The following is a 27492-nucleotide window of genomic DNA, read 5'->3' as shown; positions in this document are numbered from 1 at the left end:
ATTATGTCTATAGCTCCTACATCTATTGTTTTTGTCTTTCGTAATGTAAGACATGTGCCATGAATATAGGTAGAAAGGCATTAACCTAGCTAGATTGTGATTTACAACGTGTTTGCAAAATAAGTTAAACAGGCAATAGGAACTGTGACCTTTTTCATAAGTAAACAAGCACATCAGGGGCTTCATCAGAGGTGATAATATAGGGAACATGACAACAGAAACCTGGAAATTGCTTGTTAAGCCTCTTCTGTATGAGAGATGAGCATATGTCAGCTGAATGTATCTTTCTTGGCTGAAAAAGAAAATGATCCCAACAGACAAGGTGAAGAGTTACAAAATTAGCTGATCTCAAAGATCATTCAGCTGTCTTTCCTGAATTATCCAATAGGTATTAGAGGTACTTTTGCTAAAGATACATAAATATGTTATGTTATCTCTGTATCTCTGAATGGTAGACTCTGTGAGTTCTTAATCTAAGTAACAAAATACTCTCTGCAGGGGATGCAATTTTAAAGTATCTTCAACACTATTTAAGAGCTGATTTGTCAGTTCAAGTGCTCAGATACCTGTGTACCTCAATGACAGGCCCCATGCGCTACTAATTGGATCTCTTCATCTACCTGCTTCAGCAAACTGAACAATTAAATTATGATCAGGCCCAGCTATTAGCCTTCTGTGAGAGAGCCTCTTAAGTTTCTGTGTCAAGACCTTTCGATCAGTTATACAGTATCAGCGTTCATTTGTCTCCAGTTTCTCTTCCTCATGTTTCTGGTCTCTCTGTTGCTTTCCATAATATGTTTAGTTCAGCCCTTCACCCATGAAGAATGTAATCATGCTGTTGTCACATTATCTCGCCATGTCAATGTCACAAGCAATTGCAAAGAATGGAATTGGCTTTGATTCCATAAGTGTAAGTTAATTTTAATAACATTTAAAATAAAAATAATAATCAGATCAATTTGGGGTATGTAAATGTTAGCGTTGACTCTATAATGTAGAGTGCTCATGCATCTCAATTTGGTTAATGGCGTTCTTCAGACTTTTAGCTTGCAACCCACAGAACTTGTTTTATCAGCTACCCAGAGTTTACCAGTTTGTCTGTTCCACTAATGGGTCAGGGGAGCAAATAATGGCATAGTAAACCAAATGAAGAAAAAAAATACATTCAACAGCAATGCCAAAAGACTAGAACTCTATCTTTGGGATCCTGTTAAGAGCACAGAAAAGCATCCTCCTGAAGCTGTGAACATTTTCCACAGCAGTTATTCAAAGTACATTATTGAATAACATTTATCTAGACTGTTTGTACATTCTCTAGGGCTCTGCAATTTGCTCCACACGCTGAAATGACAAGATCCACAAGGTGAGCCCAGAGATAGCTGGCTCACATCCCTGCCACGCCGGCTTTTTTGACTGATTTGACGCCTGGCAGAAGGCTAAATTCGCCGTGACCGGAGAAGTGCCTGTGAACGATTATCCCAACCGGACCTTGGGAATCCTCACTGGGAAGGCAGCGAGTGAAACCAAAGATGGCCAGCGATGCCAAGCCCAGTCCTTCTGGCTCCAGGAGCGGAGAAACACCTGCTGAATGCATTCCCCCGAGGAAAAGGGGATAGAGAGAGAGAGAGAAAGAAAAGGCGACTGTTATTCATAAATCCCAGTTGTCACAAAGCTGTAAAGATGTGACTTGAAATTTGAATTGGATTTTTTTTTATAGAGCCTGAAAAGTAAATTGGCTCTAGCCAAAAAAGCGAAGGAGGGGGAGGATGGAAGAAATCTGAGCAATTCACTGCGTCTGCGGTGTAATTCAGAATTGTCTAGGAAACAAAGGCTCAGGGCTGAGGCTGGTTGGCAAGTGTGCCTAATATGCCATTTGAGGGAGCCAGGTACTCTCATGCTTTTCCTGATCCCATTTACACTGGACTCATCTCTCATTATCTAACTTCACCGGCTGGGGTGGAGGAGGCTTCTTGCACAGAGAACAGGGACAGGAATCAGCTCGTCTAAGGGGGGGGTTACAACTTTTCAATTGGGCATTTGGGCTGGCCGGGCTCGGCCCAGCACCACCCAAGTGCCAGGTGGCAACGAAATGATTGAGAAGCAGTTGGATCTGCTGGAAATCCTCAGTATTTCCCCTATATGGATTCCTCAATCAGTAAAGCAACTGAAGAACAAGTGCAGAAGCTACACCAGCACTAGCCAAGAAAATCAGGTATGAGTGAGTACTGGAATCAGTAGCATTAGTATCATTTTTAATGCATGTCAGTCAATTGTGTGTCAATAGCACATTGGAGTCATGTGACTACAGTACCACATGCTTCACTGACTCTTCCTTTATAAACTATACAGGTTGAAATACAGTAAGTGTTTGTTACTTGTGTGTGAGAGCATCATTCCTTCTTATTTATGCAGTTACTTACAAAATGGCGCTGTGTCTTACAAAGTGAAGTAGTACTGTCTCTTTTTCAGTCACTGTTATCTCTATAAAATCGTTCTGAACTCCCACTTCTGGAATAAAGATACAATTATTGACACCCCACAGTACAAAAAAAGGAATTCTTTCTTAATGCCATTAAAAAAGAAAGGGGTCATTTGGTACACTTAAAAGAATTAATACTGACACCATATTATCAGACTCAGTTCTGCAGTGTAGGCCAGTAATTCATAGAACTAGAAAATAAAATTAACAGCCCCAGAGTGGCATGCAGAGGTTAAAATGCAGCAGCTCACTGGGTAATCCTGAGTTTGAGGAGGGTAGAAAGGAGCACCGTCATTACTGGAATCTTTGCTCCTTATCCAGAGTGCATACCACATCTTGCTTAATAGGTAATTTAGTCTCCTGCTCGGGGTCTTCGTTTTCTGTGCCAATTATCGTCTCATTTTCCATGGCAGAATATGTGAAGCCTATGTCAAAGGAGATAAAGGAGGACACAATACATGAAACTCAGACACTAAATTAAAAAAACTTGTCAGCTTCTTCTGCAAATTCTGCCACTGAAATAAAGAGCATAGTATGAATTGTGCAAAAATAAGAGAAAAGGAATGCCATGTCAGATCATTCCGAACAAAACTCTGGTGGAAGAAATATCAGAGTCTAATCTCTAGTCTTGATCTAGCTCAGGGGTTTGCTTTAGTCCTATTATTAATTATTGACCTTCGCTTTCTGATTTCTGATCTAGATATATACTTCCATTTGTTCTGTTTTTGAGGATTATGATTCAACATTACACTTTGTGTAAAGTTAAGTGAGGAACTGTTTCAACCCTTCTGATACTTTTTAGGACACCGACATCACGAATGAAGTGAATGAACACTAAACTCTTATCCAACATTCCAAGATCAAAGTACAACATATTTTAAACACTACCCCTAACACAAACACTACTGTGCCCCAGTTTCCTTCCATATGCGGAAGACCTGCTGTCTAGGTTAATTGATGTCTGTAAATTACCAGCTGTGCACATGTGTGTCTGTCTGGGGCGCTGTCCTTCCCTGTGCCCTGTGCCTGCCTGGTTAGGCTTCAGTTCACAGAGCTCTGAGATAGAATAGATAGAAAATTGTTCACTCACCCATCGCCTTTTATTGAAAATCTATATTTATTTCCAAAAGTAAACTTTTTTACCAGTCCATTTTTAACTGGAACTCACTTACTTTGAGTCTGTCCTGCGACGATAAGATTTATACCTTTCTTTGTTGTTGTTTGTTTACCCTGGCTACATCGAGTAGGTGATGGGAACTTTTATATTTAAACTGAGAGGAAGGTTTTTAATAAGATGGGTGACTGTATTCCTCTCTGCTGGCTTCAGTGGTCATCATTACAGATCTTGCCTGCTGGATCTAAATTGGCTTTCAATGGAGCAGACAGGAGTGAAATTGGCTCGAGATAGTGCTGAGAAAGGCAGAGAGATCTCCTAATCTCTGACTGACTGAGTTGTCTGTTCCACTGGATTTCAGCTACAGCTTTAAGAATTCCAGTTTTACAACATGAAGGCCCTAAAGGGTTTGCCTGTTACCAGGATTTACCTCTTGTTGTTTGCTTTCTCTTGGAATGAGCAGATCATAATTCTGTCTAACCTGGCAGTGTGTCCATGGATAAATATGTGAAGAGACCGGAACAGCATGAAAACGTACTGTGTGTGCATCATGCAATAGGCATTATCTTGCGTTATAAGTCTTCTCTAAATGTGAAAAGCAAGAATAATAAGGAAGAGAGATGGATTTAATAACAGAAAACAACAGATCACTGAAAGGTAGAGAGGTGTTCTGCAGTGCCACCATCTGTCTGCAGAGGCTGGAGGGAAGAGTTTTGTTTTAATTTCCCGCTCCATTACAGTGATTGTTTTCTTGAATACTGATGGACCAGAGGAAGCTCAGTAGAAGGTTCCTAACTGTGTTTCGTGCAGAGAATTTTGGTGAGGCTGGGTCTTGACACAACATTAATCATCAAGAGAAATAATTAAAATAATCGCAGTTCATTTTTTTTAATAGAAACGTTATTAACTATCCCCTTATAAGCATTTATGGAAGTGGAGCCCAGCACAGTATAGCAAATTTGTGAAATCATGGCGAAAGCAAAGTGATACATACAGTGATAGGCCAGAATGAAATGAACCATGGCACACCAGGACAAAGCAAAGTAAATACATTTTAAAGACATGGGAAAACCATGAACATACTATGTGGTTACCACAGTAAACACTCATATTGATTGGTTCAAAGTCACATATATCTGCAAGGACATGCAAACTCTGTCAGTGAAACCTAGGATCACCATTTACCTACTCAAAACAATGGGATTCAGTAAAGAACGGCCACATTCACATCCGCTTCTAGCATATTCTGATGTGCCACGAATACTACTGCTTGTCTTCTACCTTCCCAATGCCCCCTCTTGGCGTTTTGCACAACAGCAGCAGCAGGAGAGATTGGCATGATTAAGCACAGCATGAAAATCTGTTCTCTATCCTTGCAAAGCTTCAAGGTACTTTTTTAATAACTGCGTTCGAGGGGTAATGCTGAAGACTGAAAAGGAAAAACGATACCAACAGTACACGATTTCTGTATTTAACTTTTGATCTGTACCTTTTTTGGTGCTAACAAGAAACAAATCTGGGAAATACAACTCTGAGACAGGGCATACCTGCTCACAGAGTCTAAGATCCACTTTTCTCTTTTTTTATTAAACTCTTAGAACAGTTTTTTACTTTATGTTTTTGATGCTCTTATCCTTTATACAGCTGGGGGTTTTATTGATGAATTAAGTTACTTGCTTGAGAGTACAACAGCAGTGTCCCATCAGGGAACCTACCAGAAAAAGGCCCAGAGCCCTAACCATTCTCCAAACCAAGCACCACCCACTCCTCTGCTGTTGCTCACTGGAGATTAATGCTGTATTTGATGCCGTACTATTCTCACTGAGAGAGTCATCAGTCACATTGGCTGTGCTCTTACAATACAAGATGAGTGAGGCTCACACATATCCTGAGCAATTAAAACATTTGCTTGAGAAAAGTCCACAGTCTTAAGTGTGAGATTCACTTCTTGAACAGTTTACTACTAGTTCAATTAGTTTAACTTACAATTGCTTCCAGATTTCACCCACTGACAGGTTTGACTTTTAAGTTGTGTTTTAAACCCTGGGCTCTCCAAAGTAGAAACACGTTTGAGATCTGAGAGACTGGCTTTGAACACAAGATCAGCTGGTATTGTGTAAGACATACAGTAAAAAAGTAGGTGGAAGACGCGCATAAAAAAATTTCAACCTGCTCTTAAGTTACATGTTGAAACGTACCGCTGTTGCATCGATTAGTTCAATCACTTTCACTGCAGTAATTCAGTTTTGCATTACTACTTTTTTCCACATTATTGTCAGACCATAACTGTGGTCAGAGATAAATAATCCATGAGGATCTGTCAATGCAATTTTAGAAAAAGCATTATTCCGCTGCACAGTTCTTCTAAAATGACTGGCAGTGGTTTCTCTTTTAAACAGGTCTTTGCAGAAGTCTGCCGAGCTGGAAAAAAACCCGAAATGATTTCCGAGGTTGACATGAAGTTGGAAGGTCGGTGCTGATGGAAAGAGTTGCTCTCGGGCAGCCGGCTCTGACTTGACATTTCTTCTCGTTAAAGGGAAAATTCGCCCCTTAGATCATAAACCTCCGTGGTGAGATGGGGCCTCGATAACATCTGCTGCAGCAAAGGTGTTCCGATAAATCTCGGGCGCTCAAACATGTACAAAATATTTTAATGGCATTTCCAATTTAAACACATCGGTCCCTAACTGGACTTCGGAGCCCGAAGAGGAAGACGTTGATTTATGTACAGTAGCATCAGTCATATCTTTAACACGAGAGACAAAAGCTTTCCACCCGTCCCACGAGTTCATTTAAAATGAAAAACAAACTACAGAGCCCTCCCAGCGACCTGGGGTATTTGTCGCACTTTACGCTGGGTTTTCCTGATGAAACAGTCAATCTATTGTTTAGCTGGATTACAGAAAAGTAAGAGATCGCTTGGGTTGCACGGCATTATCGCATGGTGCTGGGATCCCGGTCTGGGTTGTCAGAGTGCCCTGCAGCGCAGAGCGCCACTGAATGAACGCCTTCCCCCGGTTTCACTCTTTTATATCATTGTAAATAACAGATGGGTAAAATCCAAACCCATTATTTGAAGCCAATATGATGTTGCTCCTGTACACCTTTTAATTTTTGAACATACACGTTTACATCCAAATAGATGCGACTTATTATTATGCGATAGAAATGTCTTTACGTATCTATTTATTTTGGATACTTAAATGGAGCTCATTAGAAACATTAGAAAACCCAGCTCCTACAGTGCGTTTTGAAGTAGGCGGTCTTGACGCAGAACCAGTATTTTCACGAAGACACAAAACCTGGAGGGCGACTTGCAGGGCCTGAGGCAGACGGTCGTGAAGAGTCCTACCTTCACTCCAAGCGTACTGTAGCTGAATCGTCCATTTGCACTTGTGCTCTGTGTGCGTTGTAATTGAATTTCATCGGCTGACGGGAATATTCACCTGAAATCTTAACTGTGCGGTGGGGATTTCTGAGCCAATTGACAGTGTGCCCATCATCTAGTCAACAGGACTCCGCGGACACGAAAACCTTCTGGGAGTCTCAGAAATGTATAGTCTAAATAAATGATCAACTTTATTTTTGAGCTGCACCGCTTAAAGGCTAGTTACACAATCCCACGTCGGGTTTCAGCCTTGATTTGACACGCACGATTATTTCTCTCGGGGGCTCATTGACAGCCTATTTCATCACTTGAATAACGGAACCATTCAACGTTACCGATAAAAAAAAAAGACTTCAGACTTTTCATGTCGAGTAGCAGAAATACATAAAAGATGTATACGTTTATGGAATGTAGTGCTGACGGTTGGAAAAAAAGACCCTTTGCTTTTACGTACGGATGCTATTCAATACTCTTCTAAGTTAATGATTAAAGTTAGTTAAATTGCTAAAAGACTACTAAATTGCATCTATTACGACTCCAGGTTGGGCTCGTGCACGTGCACTACTGCCCTTTCGCAGTTTGTTAGATGTCTCCGTGCGGTGGGCGGTTCTGTTTTAAATTATGTGGATAGGTTCATGAAATCCGGTTTATTCCATGTGATAGAGAGATGTGCTTTATTCCCGACCGCACCTGACAGCGGTGGGCGAAACCCGCGCAGCTCCAGACTAGCAGAGCCAGTCTCACTGACGGGCGCCAGTCGACAGACTCGCGCTTTCTGAAGTCTCCGTGCTCCTCCCGACACCTGCTGTACCCCGGCACAGCTTCAGCTTCAATATCGAAACAGCAGGTGTCTTCATCCCCCTAAAATACCGCCGTGAAAGAGAAGGCGTACTTTAGGGCTCTTGAAAGTCGTTCGAAATGTGAGAGACACGATTCCGACTTGCTGCGCGGAATTTCATATTGATATTCCCACATATACATCTTCTGCAGATCCAGCCGGTTGAGGAGAAATCGGGTAAGTTCACCGTGCATTGCTTTCAAGAAATATAGAGACGAACTGCTGCGCAGCTTTTACTGATATTATATTTGGATAAGTGGAAGATCACTGTTTCATTTAATTGTGTTATGTTGTTTAAAAATTAAATGAAACGCATCATAGCGAAAAATACGCTGAAGATGCGTATTTTTATATAATGTATTTATTCTAGTGTAGATGAATAAAACAGAATAATACTCCAACAAGTCGACGATGCTAAGCATACTTTTCAATCCGGTTGTTTTGTTGTTGTTGTTGAAGAGGGTAGTTTGGATCTCATTTTTCCTGTGATGCATTGCTATTTGTGCATGCCACTAATTTACTTCTATTCAATTGCTGTTGTGGGGGCTCCTGAAAACTTATTTTTCTTTTAAGTTAAAAATAAAACTGAACAGTTCCTGCGGTAATTTTACGTGCATCCGATTTCCAGCAGCTCAGGTAGCTGTCCGTGGTGCTGTTCACGTAGTGATGAAGATTGGCGAGCGTCTTCAAAACACGTTATGCACCCGGTTTCTGTCCTTGGTGCTGTTCAGTTAGTGACAAACACTGAGGCGCTTCATCAATATCCACCCATACACCCGGGGACTTCTGTCATATATGAAAGAGTGGTAAAACAGAGGAAACTTTGCTTTTTGTTGTGTTATAAACCGCAGTTAAAATATAGTACACTGGGACTTGACGAAAAGTGTCTCACCTACCAGGCACGCAAGTATCCCCACAGCTATAATATCAAAAGGACCTTCCCACGCTTATTCAACTAATTAAAATTATAGCAATTACAGACGGAATCGGGTTTAGCACAATTCTGTATCTGAAAGCTCTTATGCCTTGTGCAGTGAACTGTGGCGCTGTGCTCTTCTGATGGAATAGGAATGACGAGGATTACTGTTGAGACGCGAACCGGCATCCTTCTTTTTCTGGAAATGTTCTTTAAAAACAAAAAAAAAAAGGCCGAACGATAGATATAACATTTTTACACTGCTCTTCAGTAAGCATAGTGCTCACACACACAAATACTGGAGCTTTTGATTGACTTTTTTTTCCACAAGCCTTTGCGTTACCTTCGCTCCGAACGTGAACAGTGAGCAGAAGGTCAACGTGATCTCAGAGGTTTCTGCTTCCTGAACTCACGGTTCCCATGGCAATATCTTTTAATCACTACGAATAAGGGGCATAACCATTCCCTGTAGCAGATTTTGAAAACAGAAATTATCCAAACTTTCATCCATTTACCTCTAATTGTGTTTGTTCCCCCTCTGGTGATTTGTTTTCAATAGAGGTGCAGTGGAAATATGTAACAGCAATCATAATAATTGTGCGAACCTCAAAGCTACTGTACTGGTCTGAACAAGCTTTAAAAATAAATAGCAGTAATGCCTTTTTTCCAGTCTGTGAACCATAGCGTACCGGATTAATTGAGACCTTTAATAGTAACAACAAAAAAATTGAGAAAAAAAGCAGATGATCTATTTTGAAATCATGCTTTGCTTGTGATGCATTAAAATTGCACAGTCACAAAAATCCAGAATTAATACAACAGTCAGGCCTTTTTTTTTTACAAACCTGAAAGGACAGCGGGTCTCCTTCCTATTTGTCTAGTGGTGCTGCATTGCCTTTACTTTAACTTTAGACCAAGTCTGCTAATTGCTCATATCCTAGTCACCTCACTACTGTGACAAGTGACAGTTTTACTTAGTTTTCATTTGGACAGAAAGGAAGACTCCTAATCAGCTGGCTTTCTTGTTCATCAGAGCTTGCCGTGTTGGAGAATATTTTAGTTTCTTAGCTGGAGGGTGTTGGTAATGAAAACGAACACTGACCTGGTAATTTGCTGAGCAAATGACCTTTCAGAGTGAGTGCCGGCTTCCTAGCCCATGCAGAGACCCACTGGGAGGTCCTGAATGTGAGTTCACTGGGCCAGCTGGGGGTACCCTTCCTCCTCGTGGTTTAAGGACTCCTCTGTGTTCAGGTGAAATACTGAAGACTCACGTCTTGGCCACGTCTTCTGTGTGTCGCGCTTTGATGTTTGAAACACTACCAAAACAAATGCAGGAAGTCACATTGTTAGTGTGCAGAAGGCAACATGTACGGATTAGCTCATCTACAGGCTAGTGAAGGATAAGCTGTGTGTATAAAAAATAAGGTGAAAATCAAACAAGTCTATCAAATCTGAATAAAAGTTCGACAAAGGCAAAGAGTCCACTCTTTTTCTTTTTGTAAAAAAAATGAGGCAGTACTGCCATTCTGTCTTTAACTGTGCCCATTAATCCAAATGACCTCTGAGTCCTATGCAGTGATTTAGGGTAGTTATCCTCTCATCATCTGAAAATACTCGGCCACTCTTGTCTGAGCCCCTCATCTGAAGAAGGTAGTTCTCCATTCAGAGGAGATAAGAGTGACATTATAATAGACTAAATCGGATACTCAGCAGTCAGAACGTGATAAGTGCTTTTTCCAGGGCTGTCTCAGGTTTCTATGCCTTTCGGAACCCTGCAGCATAGATGTACCAGCTTCGTGATCCAGCCTGTATTGTTCACTTCGATTGAGAGAAAAAAAGGCAACCAGAGAATGACATATTGATTCCCACATGTGCCACACCTGGAGATTACCACTGTTCTTCTGTAAAAGCTGTTTAATTTATCTCACATGGGGATGATGTAACACAGTGAAAAAAGCAGGCACGTTGATCCCTCTCAATGCCATATAGTGAGCCTTCAGAAGCCCCGCATCGGTCATGTTAAATTAATGCTTCCAAGTGTTCCATTGATACAGAAGTAGTCCCTTCTTATTGTGACTAGAGTCTCCAGCACTGGAGAGGAGGTGAAAAAAAAGGGAAGGGAAAGAATTTTCCTTGAACTGGAAAATGAGACAACGTGTTTCTGAAGCCAGTGAGTCAGTCTGAAGTCTGAAATGTCAGTGTGGATAGGGTCCGGCAACACTGCAGGTGGGCTTGTGTTGCACGCCGACACCTCTGTGCTCCTGGTGCAGGAGGTAATGTGAGATGTATGCGGCTAACACAGCACAAGTATCTCACTTCAGAAGACAGAGGAATGAGTGGGTGACGGTACGAGGGGGACAGTACTAAGAAGGTCAACAGCCTTCTGTACCATTGGAGAACCCTTGTGTTAGTACGGGGCGTAAGCAAGGTTAATGTAATTTTACACTGATTCCAGCGTCAATACATACAAGACTGCAGACCGTTTGTGCACCTGTGCACTCTCCAAGTAAGCCAGAAAAATGTAGGGGATGAAGTGAGGAAAAAAAAGATAGGGCTGTTATTTCCATTTATCCATTATTATTGGTATGTGGGTGAGGTATTTGGGGTGTGTTTTAGAACATCCGCAGGTGATGGGGATTGTCACTGCCTACACTCAAACAGAAGCATCTGAAGAGTGAAGAGTTTCTCTTTAATCTCTAGATGAAGTACACCTTAGCATTTAAGACTTAAATATCAAATTTGCATTCTGTTTTTTACACTACAGTATACTAATCTGGAGATTTTTCCTTATTTGAGCTTCATTTTCTTTGAACTCCTCTCCCCTCATGCAGACATAACTAAAGAAATCATTAACCCAAGCCGTATTTCAGACTGATACCTTTCTCCTCTTTATGATACGGCCACATTATGGACAAGTCCAATGTTGCTGTGGGCAACCTGGCACCTGAACAGCACTAATAGAGTTTTAATGTACAAATCTCTGTCTGGCTCACAGACTTTGCTGTGGAAGAGAGCTTTCCCCAGTTATAGGGAGAGTCTGAGTGTCAACTGTTTAATTTAAGCAGCTGAAGTTTTGCTGATTAAAGTGCCCATGTTCATTGCACTCTGTCCTTCAGGCTTTGGAAATTACACATCTTTCCCTTTTCCATGCAGCACGTGTGAGTATAAAAACAGACAATGAGCAAAACAGAGCATTTATGCTTTTCTTTCATGTTTGTGTTATTTTAGATGTTTTGTCCCTTCTGTGTTAAAACTAGGGCTATGACAGATCAACCTTGAAGGAAGCTACAAAACCAAACCTAGAGGTTAAAAGGTTCCTCAGTGAGACAGGAATGATGAAGAACAGTGCAATTTAGGCACTGTGGCCCATGACTTCGCCTTCACTTAAATGTCAGTCCAGGTACAGCTTGTGACAGCACACAGCAAAACCACAAATGACTTTGAATCACTCAACTGCTTGAAGCTGGATACACTAGAAGAATTGAAAGAGGCAGGAGGTTGAAGAATGTTTTGCACATCTGAAGTGCTTATCTGTCGTGACTTATACAGTACTAATACTTCCCACTTACGCCCAGTACTTTAGCAATGTCTCAGTGTTTTAATGGCGGGAATTTATGGATTATTATTGCATCTCACCATTTCTTGAGCAGGGGAGTTTTGATCATGCTGCATGGAAACTGCAATGCTCAACTGCGGGAGATCAGGTGGCTTGGCAGCAAGCAGAATTGTTTTTGATGAGCAAATTGAAACAATATCACGGACTTGCACCATGCAGAGATAGGAATGTTGTTCCTTTTTTTTATAACGCAAGTGTTTGTCTTCATTTATTATAAATTTAGAAATGACCATAAAATAAAGGTACAGAAGAAGGGGAGCCTGTCTCTCTCCCTTATGCTCCATGTGTCCGTGATCTTCACCATGTTAGGTTTAATGTATATATTTATATCCAGACTCATTGGTCAATATATTAGGACCCCCTCAACTCCGTCAACTAGATAAATGTACTGGGGCCTCAGTGAGCTCCAGGAACAGCTTGAACAGGATGTGACATGAATTTCAGAAAGTTAAGAAACCTTTGCTGCCCAATCCCACATCTTCTTCCAGCATGATGAAAATGGAACCAAACAGCAGTTTCCACTGGTTCTCAAAACACTGAAGTCTGAGGACCAAAGGTTGTTTGGGAAGGTTTTCATTTTAATATGGAAAATGTCCACCTCACGATATACACACTGTTTGTAAAAGAACATAAGAATAAGAAGATAGGAACAGCCATAGATGTGAGAAGGCCATTCCAGGACCATTTTGCCCAATTGATAGTAGCTATTTGATTCCAGAATCTCATCCAGCCATGTCTTGAAAGAAGCCAGGGTATTGGCTGGGTAGCTTGTTCCATACTCCCAAAACCCCCTGGGTAAAATGGTTGTTCTGAGTTGTAATTTCTCTCCTATGTAGTTTCCACTTATAACGTCTGGTTTGTGTTTCCCAGTCCATTTTGAAGAAGTCATCAAACGTCCTTAAGGATTATGAATACTTCTATCAAGTCTTTGGCTGCCTCTTATTGTCTGCCGAATTTGACCTTTTCATGATTATGATTAACATGTTACAGATAGCGGATACTTCGCTGAGGGACGTTAGCTTTAGAACAATGCTGTATTTAAATAAGTCAATCTTTAGATGATGATCTGTCATCTGCAGTGAATACAAAGAAAACTGCCCTCCACACAGAATACGTTATACTAAAAAAAACATCAAGGCAAGGTAAGAAGCTGTTTGAAGAGGAAGGAAGGCATGAAAAGAAATTATTCCCGTCTGCGATGTCTATTAGTTATCCAGTAGAAAAAGAACATCAGACAGACAGATTTGGAAATAGCACTTGATAAATTCCAAGCAAATATCTTAATACTCAGTCTATAATTTTAACTGTGAAAAATACTTTGTGAATAAAACAAATAAAAAATACATGGCCTTCCTTTTTTCTGATCTTGCATCATGGGTACTGTAGCATTAAAACTGCTGCTTTGGCAAATGCATGCACAAATCTCGGCGAGAATGATTCATATACTGCAAGCCTCAGCTTAATGGGCAAGGACTCTATGTGCTTCTTAAAAAGAAAAACATAGAGCAACATCGTCGCCAAAGAAAGCTGGAAAACAGAAAATAATGTCTAGAGGTGTTGAAAACTGTGATGGATGCAAACAGCTTAACTGTTAAGAAGGAAGGATGATCATAACTACAAAATCTGTTTTTGTTTCCGTTCACTTGAAGGATCTGAGCTTCCCAGGATTGTGACCCACTGCTGTCATGGGGCCCTTGGATCTCTCAAACAGCTCAGAGGGGGCAGCACTGGTGCCGGGCAGTGCTCTGTCCACTCGATGGCATCAAGGCAGCACGAGCAGTGGCCGTACAGACCTGCACAAACCCGGCTTTGTCACGGATGTCACGAAGCACCTGGGGGTACAGATCACCCTCATCGCGGCCTACTCCCTCATCATCCTCCTAGGCCTGATTGGGAACTCACTGGTCATTTACATGATCGTCCGATACAGGAACATGCGGACGGTCACCAACTTCTTCATCGCCAACTTGGCCCTGGCAGACCTGATGGTGGACAGTCTCTGTCTCCCCTTCACGCTGGTGTACACCTTGATGGACGAGTGGAAGTTCGGGGCCGTTTTGTGCCATCTGGTGCCTTATGCCCAGGCCCTGAGCGTCCATGTCTCTATCCTCACCTTGACCGTCATTGCACTAGAGAGGCACAGGTGCATCGTCTTCCACCTGGGCCACCGCATCTCCAAGCCCCTAAGCTTCGGCATCATAGCCCTCACCTGGGTGGCCGCGGCCATCCTAGCAAGTCCCTTGGCCATCTTCCGGGAGTACAGGTACGAGGAGATCCCTTTCATAAACCTGAAGATCGCCGTCTGCTCTGAGAAGTGGCCCCATGGATCCAACCGGGACGGGATCATCTACAGCCTCTCCATGCTGCTCCTGCAGTACGTGGTGCCCTTGGGCATCATCAGCTATGCCTACGTGAGAATCTGGTTCAAGCTGAAGAACCACGTGAGTCCGAGCAACAGGAGCGAGAGTGTCTACCGCCGGAGAAAGACCACCAAGATGCTGGCTTTGGTGGTGGTGGTTTTCGGCGTGTGCTGGCTGCCCTTCCACATGTTCCAGCTGGCCAGCGACCTGGACCTGATCATGAAGTTCAAAGACTACAAGCTGCTCTACACAGTCTTCCACGTTATTGCCATGTGCTCCACCTTCGCCAACCCTCTGCTCTACGGCTGGATGAACAAGAACTACAGGAACGGCTTCCTCATGTTCTTCCGCTGCGAGCACAAGCCCGAGACCATCCACCCCGAGGGGTCCTTCAGGACCCGGTCTCACCGGGCCTTGACTCTGACCGGACCCAGCATCGGACAGCGGCCCACAGCCGTGTAGGCCAAATGCCAGCGATGGGAGAAGCAGCTTCTGACGCTAACAGTGTCATGTTTAACCTCATTAGAGAGAGCACTGCTCAGTGCAATTTGCATATGCCTGTTTACTCCGCACAAAATTGTCATTGAAAGGTTTGCAAGTGTTGCTTAGCCAGGATTTCTAGTGTAGATTTCTAGATCATCCTACAGACGCTTTGAAAACTTTCAAATCAGATCGTAGAAACAGATGCAGTGGATAGAATCAAACCTTTTTACATACATCCAATACTTTTCAATGTAAATATTTGGTCATTTCATTTTCTCCTTTTGTCTTTATTCCATCATGCACCTTATTCCACTCAATATGTTTTTTTTAATCTTTCCTCCACCCCACTGTTCCCTTCTTAAGAAGCTAATTGAATTTCCATTTCTGATCACCTGTTTCACTTTGCTTTGTCTCTTCATTTCTCTGCGTCTCTGTGGGGCTGACTGGAAAGCTTTTCTTGCAGGCATGAAACGACGTGAAACTGAAACAATGTCTTTGGTAGCAAGCACTATGTTGACATGAAGGAAACTCATGCCTTCAGTTTCGTGCCTTTTTATTCTTATCTTTTGGAAAGTCTCTACATTCTGCAATCTTTTAAACTTCTGCCACGTTTATTTAATCACAGTACCTTGGGATGATAGTCTTCAAGACTGCTCGAATGAAGAGCCAAACAGCGCTCTCTGCTATGTGTGGAACATGACCTTATCTCATTAACCAACTGTTAGCTATGTGCTCTGAAAAATATTTTGCCAGAACATAAGCTAAACTCTCTGTTTTCAGCCACACTTCAGCTTATTATATAATGAACCCAAATGTCATTTAATCATAGCAGCTTGGTATGAGTGTGTGCTGACTTCTCTGGACTTGGTAGCAGCTGTCACTCAGTTTGTGGGCCGGACGATCCTACAGTCTTTTACACTTTAGAGCATGTGTCGAAACGCAACAGACGTGGTGTTGCTTGTTGACAAAAATAAACCAGAAAAGAAAGTGCTTTGACAGAAGCCTGAGGAGAAATGGAACTTGCCAGGTTCACACAAGAAACCAAGAAAGCATTAATTTAAGAAGCAGACAAAGTATTAGACAAGCTGGTTAGTGTATATAAGCATTTTAGATTGGGTGTAATGGGCATCTGCATTGTCTCCAAGTGAAACGGCATGTTTATGAAGGAGTGAGAAGCAAATTCGCATCAGAACTATTATTAGCCCAACATGCATCACTCGCCATGCCCAGGAAATGTGTGTTCAATACAGACAGGTGCAGTCTCAGGGGTTGAAGTCCTCCAGGGCTTTCAGTGCATCCCAGTCTGCAATGGATTTAGACCTAGCAACTACATGATTTCAGTTCTTATGCAAATAATCGGTTTAATTAAGACTCCAAGATTAGGCGGAAAGTGGAAAGCAGGTAACTCCGCAGCTCCTCCGGTCTGATTAGGTTTATATAGTAAATCATCATTTTTTTTGTTTTAGGTTAACAGAATTTAGATAAATATGAAAAGGCTTTTTAAGAAGCTTTATACAAACATATAAGGGAAAAAACACCTTTGCTAAATTGAATGATATATCATCTATAGTTAATGAACTTTGCAATTGCTTCCAAAAATGGTTTTAAATAGCTGCTATGATCAAAAGAGGATAACCTCTTACTTAAGAACCTTGTCAGGACAGAACACTTAATTTGTCATGTACACTTCTGCTCGCTCATACACTGAAGCATGTAAGTAAAGTAAGCAATTTTGTACTACATCCATTTAAGATACTGTATATCAGTTACAACAAAAGCAAGCATTGTTATTCTTCTGATTCTGGAACAGCACGCTACGGTTCTGTCAATTTTCACAAACCCAACAAAACAAATTGGTGTACTAAGGAGCATGTTTTTTAAAGTGATGGCACTGGCTTTCTATGAAGAGGCAAATTTTGCAGAGTAATAATTACAAGAGGCATTTCTCTCCATATATTTACTCTACAATAATCGGGTGAGGGAATGGGGGGCAGATGTTATTTTAATTTTTTTTCTAACTGTTAGATCCATAAGCCCAGCTGCCTGGCCCCTCTCTCACTGTGATCGAAAGACCTCTTACCTAAATCATGGCTTCTCAGCTCAGTATGGAATATTCCATACAGGTCTGAGGATCTAGGCAGCCAGTTCACATCCCACCCACAGCTCCCTGACAGGCTGCTGGGAAAACAGTGTGTATGATTCCATTCACAGGAGTCTGCTGTATTATTAATTGTGCCGATGTTCTGCTCAGACTGAGAATGTAACCCACTCTGAAATGAGCCAGCAGGAGAGGAAAGATGGCAAAGTAGTGTTCTTGTGGGGGATGCTGACAGTGTGGGGCAGAAACTCTTTCTGCACAGACATGCAAAATCATTTAATGTTTGTGAATAAGTAAACACATTTCCATGCTCTGAGGACTAACCCAAGTGTGTGGCATTTTCCAAAAGCAGTATTTTCTGAAACTAAATTTGTTCTATTTTGTATATCCAGTTGAGATTCTTTTATGAAAACAGAGCTCCTTAATGTAAAAAGAAACCTGTTAATGGCTGGAGTTATATTGTGTTCTGATCTCATTCTTTTGTTAAAAACAAAAAATATATGTTTCTGTTTATATATATATTTAGATACACATGCTGGGGATTGGAAGGCGTTCATAACATGATGTGCAAAAACATTAATTCCAGAATATGCATGCTGTCTCAGTGATACTGAAGTAATGTGTGCACGTGAACAAGTATGCTTTAACTCCACATTGTTCACTGAACCTTTATATTTTATTTGAAATAAAATGTAAATAGTTTTAAGCAGATATGCATCACTGAAAGTATTTATGAATTTGCATTGTCACCTTATCGCACATTTATTTTGTCATGAATATAGTTGTAAAAGTCTTATTAAAACATGTAATCCCATCTATCATATTTTGGAACATGTTTGTGTTTCCCTGTCAGTTCATTAAGAAAGGATTTTGAGTGCCTGTATACACAGAGAGATTACTTTCAAGCCAGACAGACAGATGCCGTCTTTGTCCTAGATATGTGAATTTACTGTAGACTTACAAGGGTTGAGTCACAACATAAGACAGATGACATTTTAATGAATGATAAAGCGTGATGCAATGGTTTATATAGCTGCCTTGCAGTACTGGGGCCCTGGGTTCAATTCCACACCTGTGGTGCTGTTTGCATGGAGTTTGTATGTTCTCCTTGTGTTTGTTTGGGTTTCCTCCCACATTCCAAAAACATACTTAGTCGGTAGATTGGTTTGGCCGCAGGTGGGAGTGTGTGCACGTCTGTGCCTGTGCCTGTGTGTGCCCTCCAATGAACTGGCGTCCTGACTTAGCCTGACCCTCCCTTGCACCTGGTGCTTGCTGGGATAGGCTCTGACTCCTCTGTGACCGTGCAGGCAGTGGTTGAAAAAAATGCATGGAGGGTGTGTTCTTGAAGGTGTGCAGCCGGTTAATTACAGTTATATGCTTTTTATAGAGATAAGGCCTTAGAAAGGTATTCTTTTCAGTTAATTTGGAAGACTTTTAAAATACACTAGTGAAAACCAAAAAAAAAAAGATATCACCATTGTTATATTACCTGCATGCATAACAGTTCATCCAGAGATTTGCCTTTCTGACATAAAGTTATCATATGAAAGTAGAAAGAAAATAATAAATGGCCACACCTGAAGAAGGATCCACGGCCGAAACGTTGTATTTTCTTTCTTCTCTTTTCAGCATGAAATAAACCTTTACTTGTTCCTTTGCAGCCCACGCATGCTGACGCAGCTACCCACCTAAAATAATTTTAATTCATATCGAACAATGTAGTCAAACGCATTTAAATATCTCCATTTTGGGGTTTGGAAAGACTAAACTACTCGCCTACTGAAAAGGTACACACGACAGGAGGACCTTCGGCTTATCTTGTTTTTCTCAGAATTGTGTGTACCCATCCTGCTGCTGAATTTATCTTGCGCCGGAGAACAACAGCAAAGGTCACATCTGCGAGCTGCGGCTTTTGGCCGATTCCACAAGGGCACCACGGCGAGCTGCAGCGCCCTCTTGTGTGCAGACGCCCGACCCGACAGGGCGCTGATTTTCCTCGTACGCGCCTCGTTCTCCGGGTTCATCCCGGTCTCCCGCCGCGACGTCGCGGCGCGATCAAAATCTGGGCGAGGCCGTGTGCCCCTTGTGCTTTTTGCTTGTGTATTAACAAGAAGAGGAGCGGTGCTTTATATTCCGGATCATAGCTGCCCGGTGTTTCTGTTACAGTGGCGGATGACAGACGCTGAAGATGAGCGAGTTCGAGTCAGTTCTGCATCTGTAACAACGGGCCCTTCAGCCCATGACCAGAATACCAGTAAAGCGATTACTGCAATTCCCAGCAACTTCAATCGGCCTTCCCTCTCATGCACAAAGGAGCCATTTCCTGCGAGTCAAAACCTCATGTCAAATATCTTCTACCTGTGCATTTAACTACATTTCTCCTCAGGAATTCAGCAAGATGTATTATAATGCACCAACGTCGCCAAGAAAATGCACTGTACAGTATATAAATGCGCTATAAGCAAAGGTCGTCTTGTATTCTGCTCATCTTCCTACCTGATAGGTTATGTAATAAGAAAGCATACCAAATGGTCAAATGGTCTGTCATTCATTACTTATACAATACATTCTGCACATTTTGTGAAGGGCCAATAACCTCCAGATTACAGAAAATCACAGCTTTGAAAGTTAATTAACAGGGCCCAGAATAGACGAGATCCACATTTTTTTCTCTCGTACAGAAACGCGGTGCAAATAACGTGGTCCAGATCTGTGCATCAATGACATTTTTTCCTATAGAATTTACGCTCTAAATATTTGAGAGGAATGAAAGTGCACCACTCATTTGAAATTTTAAACACTTCAGTTGGCACTACAGAACCATTTATCTTTCATGCTGGTAACTGCGAGTCCACAAACAGATAAATATTGCGGGGTCTGGTGCTCTTATGATAATTGATGATTTAAAAGTGCATATAAATACTATGATGTAAGATGTAATTACAACTCAGAATATTGTTGCTCTTGCAATACGCTTTATTAAAAGACACTATTGCGTGCCCTCTCGTGGTATAGCGTGGTACTGCACGTCTGCCTTCATTGTTTTTTTAAAGACAAAGCAGGACGTGAGACAATCAAACGCACGAAGTGTTTAACACTGCACGGAGGACATTGGACAAGCCAGACGTGCGTGGAAATTTCTCCTTTACTGTACTTCTGAAGAAATATATTATATTATTGGGGATTACAGTGCTAAAACGAGTACAAAAAATGGAAGGGTGAGAAAAGTGTACCAAAGTACATATTGTAGCGACTTTGGGTTCATGGCGGTTTCTGCCCTTGCTGCTCCTGCCCCAGTTCGTCCCCCACCTCAGGATCGAACCTGGGTCTCCGCTATGGGCAGGGGAGTAGAGGGCAGTGCCGTCACCGCGCTGCGGCCGGCTCGTACCACCTGTATGCCGGCCGTTCGTTACACTCTCCATGGCTTAATTTTCGCCTCAGCGAAGCGTTATCCAATCGCGCCCCTGACACCAATGTAGCCATGTTTAGTCTTGAACAGAGAGGATTACGTGGGGACTTGATCCAACTTTTCAAAATCCTTAAGGGCACGGACCTCGCCAACCTGGAGGAGACCTTCAAAAGGAACAGCGAAACAGGAGCCACAGGACACAAAGGATTGTGGGAGCATGGAACGAGCTAAACATCCATGTAGCTGAAATCGAACCCAGGTTGTGATCCTTGGATCAATACGCTACTAACCACCAAACAGGCCCGATGGGTTAAATGGTTCCTCTCATTTATAATTTGTAAGGGCGCTCCGGCTCTTTCTTGTTTGACTTGATTTTTTGCACCTGCCTCCTGTTCCAGTCCTTCCCTTTAAAAGCCAGATGCTCCTACCAATCCAGGCTCAGCTTTGGAAGACGACGCTGGGAAGCGCGTCTACCAGTGGGTCCAGGAGTGGCTCGACGGCATAGGCTTCGCAACGGCGTTGTCACGAAGCGCTTTTCAGGACCCCATGCAGACGACAGAATCCGGAAAGGAGTGAGACAAACATGGGGAAAGGAGACTAGGAACTGGGCTGGTAGACGAACTGGGGGGTGTGTCGACATGGCACTGGTGCTCAGGGTGGGGGTGTGGTCCAGGCAAACAGCCCCAGTGGAGTCCGAAGGGTAATCCAGAGTGGGTGAAAGTCCAGAGCCGGGTGATCCATCCATGATAAAGACGACAAGAGTTAAAAGCCGGAGCAAGATCTGGCGAAGGGTCGGGAAACAGAAGGGGTAACAGGGCCAGGCGCTCCAAGCCCCGGACCAGAATTTTGCCTACTCTGGATTTCCCTATGGACTCCCTTTGGACTTGTTTGCCTTGGCCACACACCCCCGAGCACCAGCGCACCGTCGACACGCCCCCTGTTCTTCTTCCAGCCCCGATCCTGGTCTTCTTTCCCCGTGTTTGTCTCACTCCCCTCCAGATACTATTGTCTGCATAGGGTCCTGAAAAACGCTTCGTGACACAGTACTTGTTGATTAGATCGCAGATAGTTTTAGAGCCAAACCCAAAATTTTGTAAGGTTTGAGCAATAAATGGATGTTCCAGTCTGTCAAAAGCCTTTGAGAAATCTAACAATAATATTAAACCATCATCCAATATTAAGTTTAAATAATCTAACAAGTCCAGCACTAAACATATATTATAATGGCTGTTCCTTTTATAAATCTTAATTAAGTCTCACTTATTACTTGCGATAATCCATTTTCAATCTGTTTGCATAGACATGTGAGAAAATCTTGTAATCTATATTTAATAATGAGATTGACCTCCAGTTGTCAATATATTTTAAATGTTTACCTGTTTTAGGGATTAATGTAATGACACCTTGTCTCATAGTAGTAGACAAAGTATTATTGGATATGCACCCCAAAAAGGTCTGGTATAGAAAGTCTCTTAAGTCTTTCCAAAATAATTCATACAATTCAGTAGTTAATCCGTCCATGCCTGGACCGTTGCCCTCAGCTAGCCAATTAAATGCCACATCAGCTTCTTCAATTCTTAAATCTGAACCACTCCTTGCTCTGAACCTCCTAAAGTGTTCTTAACCTGAAGCTAGATTAACATAGGAACTTTAATTCTAAGACACTATGCAAGAGTTAAACTGCACCACCATGTTTCTGTCAGAAGAAATATAATTTAAAAAAATAATCGTAAAACACATTGCCGTGATCTTCCATACTCATGAGTTTAGCCATTAAGGTTTGTAGCTTTTATACACAGTGTGTAGTACAACGGCGTCATGGCGCTGCATTAACAGACTAAACCACGGTTCTGTGCAATACCGCACAAAATCGACTTGTTGTTTATATCTATGGTCTCCACTGACAAGAACCGGAAGTGTCGTCAATCTTGACCTTCTGTGCTTCCTGACTCACGTCTCGCATGTAAGCACACACTAGTCGCACATTCTTTGCCTTTTCCAGATATCAAGGGCTACGAAAACGTTGTCAAAAACAGATCGAAATGAAAGCGTGTTGACGTGTTGATGTGGACAGGAAGAAGGATAATTCGGTGATATCTGCCGATACGGCGGTTTACCCGAGATTGCTGGTGAGTATGTCATTCATTTGACTGGCCCATTCATGTGCATCGATTACAGACCATCAGGTAGCCTAAACCGGATGTACCATTTGCTTTCAAAGTCCTATTTAACATAAATCAATATAGTCAGTGCATTATAGTTTATTTAGCTGCGACATCAAACTCACAATTACCTTGGTTTCGTCCTGTTTCAATGTTGATGTCTGTCTTTTATATTGGTAATCCTTAGTTGTGATTTCAACATCGCAGTCGGTGCAAAACACGAAAAATAGTGGCATATCTTGGGAAACGTTAGTGTGACGTTTAAGCGTTTAGTTTTAGAGCCTCTATCAAGAAAGTGTGCGAAAATTTGAAGAAGCTTCCCGCTCAATTCCAGTCATTAGAAATATGAGAGAAAATAATGTGTTGTAGAATTACCTGAGTCACTTATTTTGCACCATTGCAGTTATGTAAGGCTTGTGTCCACTGTGTTTGCTTGATTGACATTTAAGATGAAAAAGAGATTTTATATTGGCAGCTGTTTGGCAACTTGTTTCTGTGTAACAGTGAGCTCGTCTGCCGATCGAGGTTCTGTCTTCTCTCCACTTGCGACTCTCTCCATATCCCGAAAACGATGGTGAAGTACTTCTTAGGGATCAGTGTTCTGAAAGCCTCCTGGGACCAAGTCTTCATTGCATTCTGGCAGCGGTATCCAAATCCTTACAGGTACTATCAAATAGTGACATGGGACAAACTCGGGGTTGAGGCTGTTTGTACAAAGTCTGTGTGGAGCCATAGCTGTGCTGTTGGTCACAGTGGCCACTAGCTTCCTACAGGGGGAGGGGTGGGGTTGTCATGCTTGTGTGTTGTCTGCTTTCTTAAACCTTTGCAGTACTCTGTCCTACTCCTGGGGTTGTAAAATTCTGGCCCGTGTTGCAACCTCATGAGGATTTTTACAACTGATTACTTGAGAGAAGGAACACTTCTACGGAGACACCAGGTTCTCCGCGAATTGAGTTGGAGCTGCTGCTCTTGCAGAACTGGATGTTTTTTCAAACGCAGGGTGTTTTTCTTGAACTGGGGGAGTGAAAGTCCCCCCCCCCCCCCCCCACCCACCCACAAACCCACAAACCCTGTGGCAGAACCGCTCCTGCGGTGAGCACTTGCAGATTGTCGGTGGCTTCTACAAGAAGACTGATTTTTATTGTTATGGAGAAAATAGGGCAGAATGTGCAGGGGGTACATCAATTATTCATTCACTGTGCAGAATATTTATGTACTAAGACCTTCTCATCTTGGAAGTTTTATCTGTCTTCTGAAGCAGTCTAATGTCCTTAATATTCCCAGGTTAACAATAATACTCATTCAACACTGATACCACAGGGCCAGGATGCTACGATGCTATTAAATGTTTCTTTTCTCCCATGTGTAGTTTAATAGCTTCAAACATTGCTTCACAGTGACCAAACGCTTTCTCACTGCTGGTTTTCCCTTCATCCCACTGTGGGATTTATCGGAAAGCGTTTGGTAGGCTCGGATATCTTCCGCTTAAAGCAAAGGGACAGCCACCGCTCTCCGCTGTTGTTTCAGTAAGCACGTCCTGACGGAGGACATCCTGTTCCGGGAGGTCACCTCGGACAACCGGCTCGTTTCCCGGCGCCTGCTGACCAAGACGAGCCGGGTGCCGCGCTGGGCGGAGCGATACCTCCCTGCCAACGTGGCCCGCTGCGCCTACGTGATCGAGGACTCCGTGGTGGACCCCCAGAGCAGGACCCTCACCACCTTCACCTGGAACATCAGCCACGCGCGCCTCATGGTCAGCCCCCCCGCCAGACTCCACTTCCTAGGAGTATCACCCACGTTGGGCCACGTCCCACGCCGAGTTCGGATCAGTTTATTGTCATACGCGCAAGTGCCATGAGATGCTTGTTTGCATGTTTGCTCCCATACAAAGAACAGCAGCAGCAGCAGCGACAACAACAAGTTGCCTTTATGCTCCTATAACACTTGCCAGAGAGAAAAAAAGTGGGAAAACAGGATGATCGTTATCCTTAATGATACTTCCAGCCTTCCCGAGTCAGCGAGTTGTAAAGATATCCACAGAAGACGGGAGCTGAACTCCAGTAATGGACTAGGCTGACCTGATCACCCCCTGTAATGCCTTCCGGTCAGACAGCAAACTGCTTAGTGTCTGATTCATGCATTTCTGACATCAAGGCTTGATTCCTGCAACTCTTTACTCTATGGGCTCTCCTACACTCTACTCAACAAGACGCAGTAGCACTGCCTACTGCAGTGTGTCTGCAAGGAAAGATTGTGCCCGTCTTCCATTGGGCACTGCAGCTCAGATGTTCACACTGCAGTAGGCAGTGCAAAAAGACACAGTTGGCTTGTTTGATTCCCGATGTGGGGAAAATACTGTTTGTCCTTGGTTACCTCAAAATGAAACAGTGCACCAGGCAAGCAGAAAGAATTGCCACTGGCTATTCCAATGTAGGATTTTGATTCCGCATAATGTTTGTATATCGTCCTACTGCATTCATTGCTGCTTGTCTTTTTGTGAAACTGGGGGTCAGAGCCCGTGTATTAATTGTGCTGTGTCTGTTGCAGACTGTGGAAGAGCGCTGTGTGTATGGGATGAATCGGGAAAACGGCAGCTGGACTGAGATCAAAAGAGAAGCCTGGATCTCTTCCAACTTGTATGGCCTCTCCAGAGGTATTCAGGTTAGTGGGTGAAGCAGAGACAGGGCAGTAACATGGAAACTTTTGACTTCTAAAGCACAAGAATAATGCATTTACTATTATTACCTGCACCTCCTCTATTTAATTCATTTGAATTTAAAGTGGTACAGGGTGACTCATACTGTACTCTTCAGTCAGACATTTGCATGGCTAATTAGAGAACCTACTCCTGAGTTCTGATCCACGTCTTTACGTAACCCAAATCTTATGTAAGTCACTAGTGTCCCTGCTGACACTTCTATGAATTGAGCAATGTGTATCTGAAGCACGGCATTGTCTAAAATCAGTTTTTTTTTATTTGGTAGGAATTTGGCCTTGCAAGGTTTAAGACCAGTGTTTCGAAGACCATGAAGGGATTTGAGTACGTCTTGGCAAGAATGCAAGGTAGGAAAATGCAGGCAGCTGATATGTAGAAAATGAATACAGAGCAGTTACGAGACAGTATGTGAAGAAAATGGCTAATTATTAATTAATTCATTGGCATCAAGTTCCAGACATAACACACATCTGCCACAGGTGCTGATGTTGAGTTTTAGATGCAGTACACCCTTGGTTTAATAGTGGGAAAGGGGTATTATTGCCAAATGTCTGTTAAAAAAACAATTGTATTGTCAGCCCCAAAACACAATTATATAAGATATACATGTACTATATATCAGCTTTTTGGATCTTCACATTTTGTTTACAATTACAATCAACATAGTCGATGACATGTGTTCCTGTGCCTTTTTATTATATATAGAAAGATTGCGTTGGGTTTTTTCCCTGACCTGTAAGCGTGTCTTCCTCAAGGTGAAAGTCCGTCGTGGACTCTGGTCGAGACGGCCAAAGAAGCACGAGGGAAAGCGAAGGAGACGGCTCTGGCTGCCAGGGAGAAGGCGAAGGATCTGGCTTCCCAGGCTCAGAAGAAGCAGTTCGTCTGATCTGTGACTCTGTGATGGACTAACACTCCCTTGTGGCTCATGCTCTCGCAGAACAGGGGGTCACCTGGCCCCAGTCTCTGCAGCTTGGAGCTGCCCACCTGGATGTCAGAGCCATTTGTTGGAGAAACATGATTCCAAGACACACATGTTCTTGTAATAATTGCAGCCAATTCCCATAGACTGAACAGGAAACTTGACTGTCCTAACCTTTGTAATTGTGGTTACAAAATGTCATGTCAGACATCACTTATTTTTTCCCTGTCTGTTGATTTGTTTGCCTCCTGTTTGTGATTTGAAACAGGTGCCCTCAAGCATAGAAAGTTACAGAACGGTAATGTGTTCTGTTTGGTACACGTGCATTCAAATCCTAGGAAAAAAAATCATGTGACATAAACTGCTTTTTTTCCATTTACAGTACTGGAAATTCAGATCTGCTTCAAATTGAAGTAACCTTTTATTGAAGTGTAATCTTTTGGTCCACCGTAGTGACCATCACACTGTGAGACAGAGTTCTGTGTACCTGCTGCCATTATAGGGTAATGAACTGGAATAGTTTTCTGAATATGACACCCTTCGTTAATGGTTATTTTTTAAGTATTGGGTTGCAATTCCTGGGCACTTCAGAATATTTATAAACATAAGTAGTGGTAGTGCTCAAATTAAGGAAAAAAAATCCAGTTGATTTTAGGTTGAGATTTTGTTCAGGACAAATAAACATTCTGGAAAACTAAATGTGTAGCATATTTTATTCAAGTGGGTAAGAATTTAACTTAAAATCTTTTACATCAAATAAGCTTCTTATAAAGGTTGCAAATAAGGTTGCAGGCAGTCATACCATGAATGTGCAATCCTAAAACCTTTGTCTAGCTGTCTAGACCACTTTCCTTATTCTGCGTTTGTTTAGATCTTCAGAGTCTAGATGCAATAATTATATTCCTACGTTGGTTTTTAAAAAGCTGATGAATGTCTGCCCTGTGTGTTGATGGTAGCATATGTAAATGTAGGAACCACAAACCTCTTTCCATGA

The 27492-nt window shown here is 42.4% G+C and overlaps 2 protein-coding genes and 1 long non-coding RNA gene across 3 annotated transcripts; 2 read left to right on the top strand and 1 right to left on the bottom strand.

Annotated features, from left to right (window-relative positions):
• Positions 1–195: 195 nt before the first annotated feature.
• Positions 196–19149, bottom strand: LOC107077661 (uncharacterized). Its single transcript, XR_001478671.2, has 5 exons — positions 18870–19149; positions 9838–10051; positions 2731–2904; positions 2421–2508; positions 196–1581 (listed from the first exon to the last, which is right to left on the bottom strand). It is a non-coding gene; the product is annotated as an uncharacterized lncRNA (long non-coding RNA).
• On the top strand, positions 7660–18091 carry npy7r (neuropeptide Y receptor Y7). Its single transcript, XM_015349657.2, has 2 exons — positions 7660–7996; positions 14001–18091. Exon 2 carries the CDS (start codon positions 14037–14039, stop codon positions 15171–15173), a length of 1137 nt encoding a protein of 378 aa, XP_015205143.1. The 5' UTR covers positions 7660–7996; positions 14001–14036; the 3' UTR covers positions 15174–18091.
• Positions 19150–22635: 3486 nt separating the features above from the next.
• On the top strand, positions 22636–27197 carry prelid1a (PRELI domain containing 1a). Its single transcript, XM_006631931.3, has 6 exons — positions 22636–22830; positions 23368–23526; positions 24391–24616; positions 25411–25524; positions 25848–25926; positions 26335–27197. Exons 2-6 carry the CDS (start codon positions 23435–23437, stop codon positions 26463–26465), a joined length of 642 nt encoding a protein of 213 aa, XP_006631994.1. The 5' UTR covers positions 22636–22830; positions 23368–23434; the 3' UTR covers positions 26466–27197.
• The last annotated feature ends 295 nt before the right edge of the window (positions 27198–27492 follow it).

This window comes from Lepisosteus oculatus, chromosome 11 (genome assembly GCF_040954835.1).
Source record: "Lepisosteus oculatus isolate fLepOcu1 chromosome 11, fLepOcu1.hap2, whole genome shotgun sequence".
Lineage (NCBI taxonomy): Eukaryota > Metazoa > Chordata > Actinopteri > Semionotiformes > Lepisosteidae > Lepisosteus > Lepisosteus oculatus.
The sequence above is the reverse complement of the archived record's forward strand: the minus strand, read 5'-3'. Positions and strand labels throughout refer to the sequence as shown.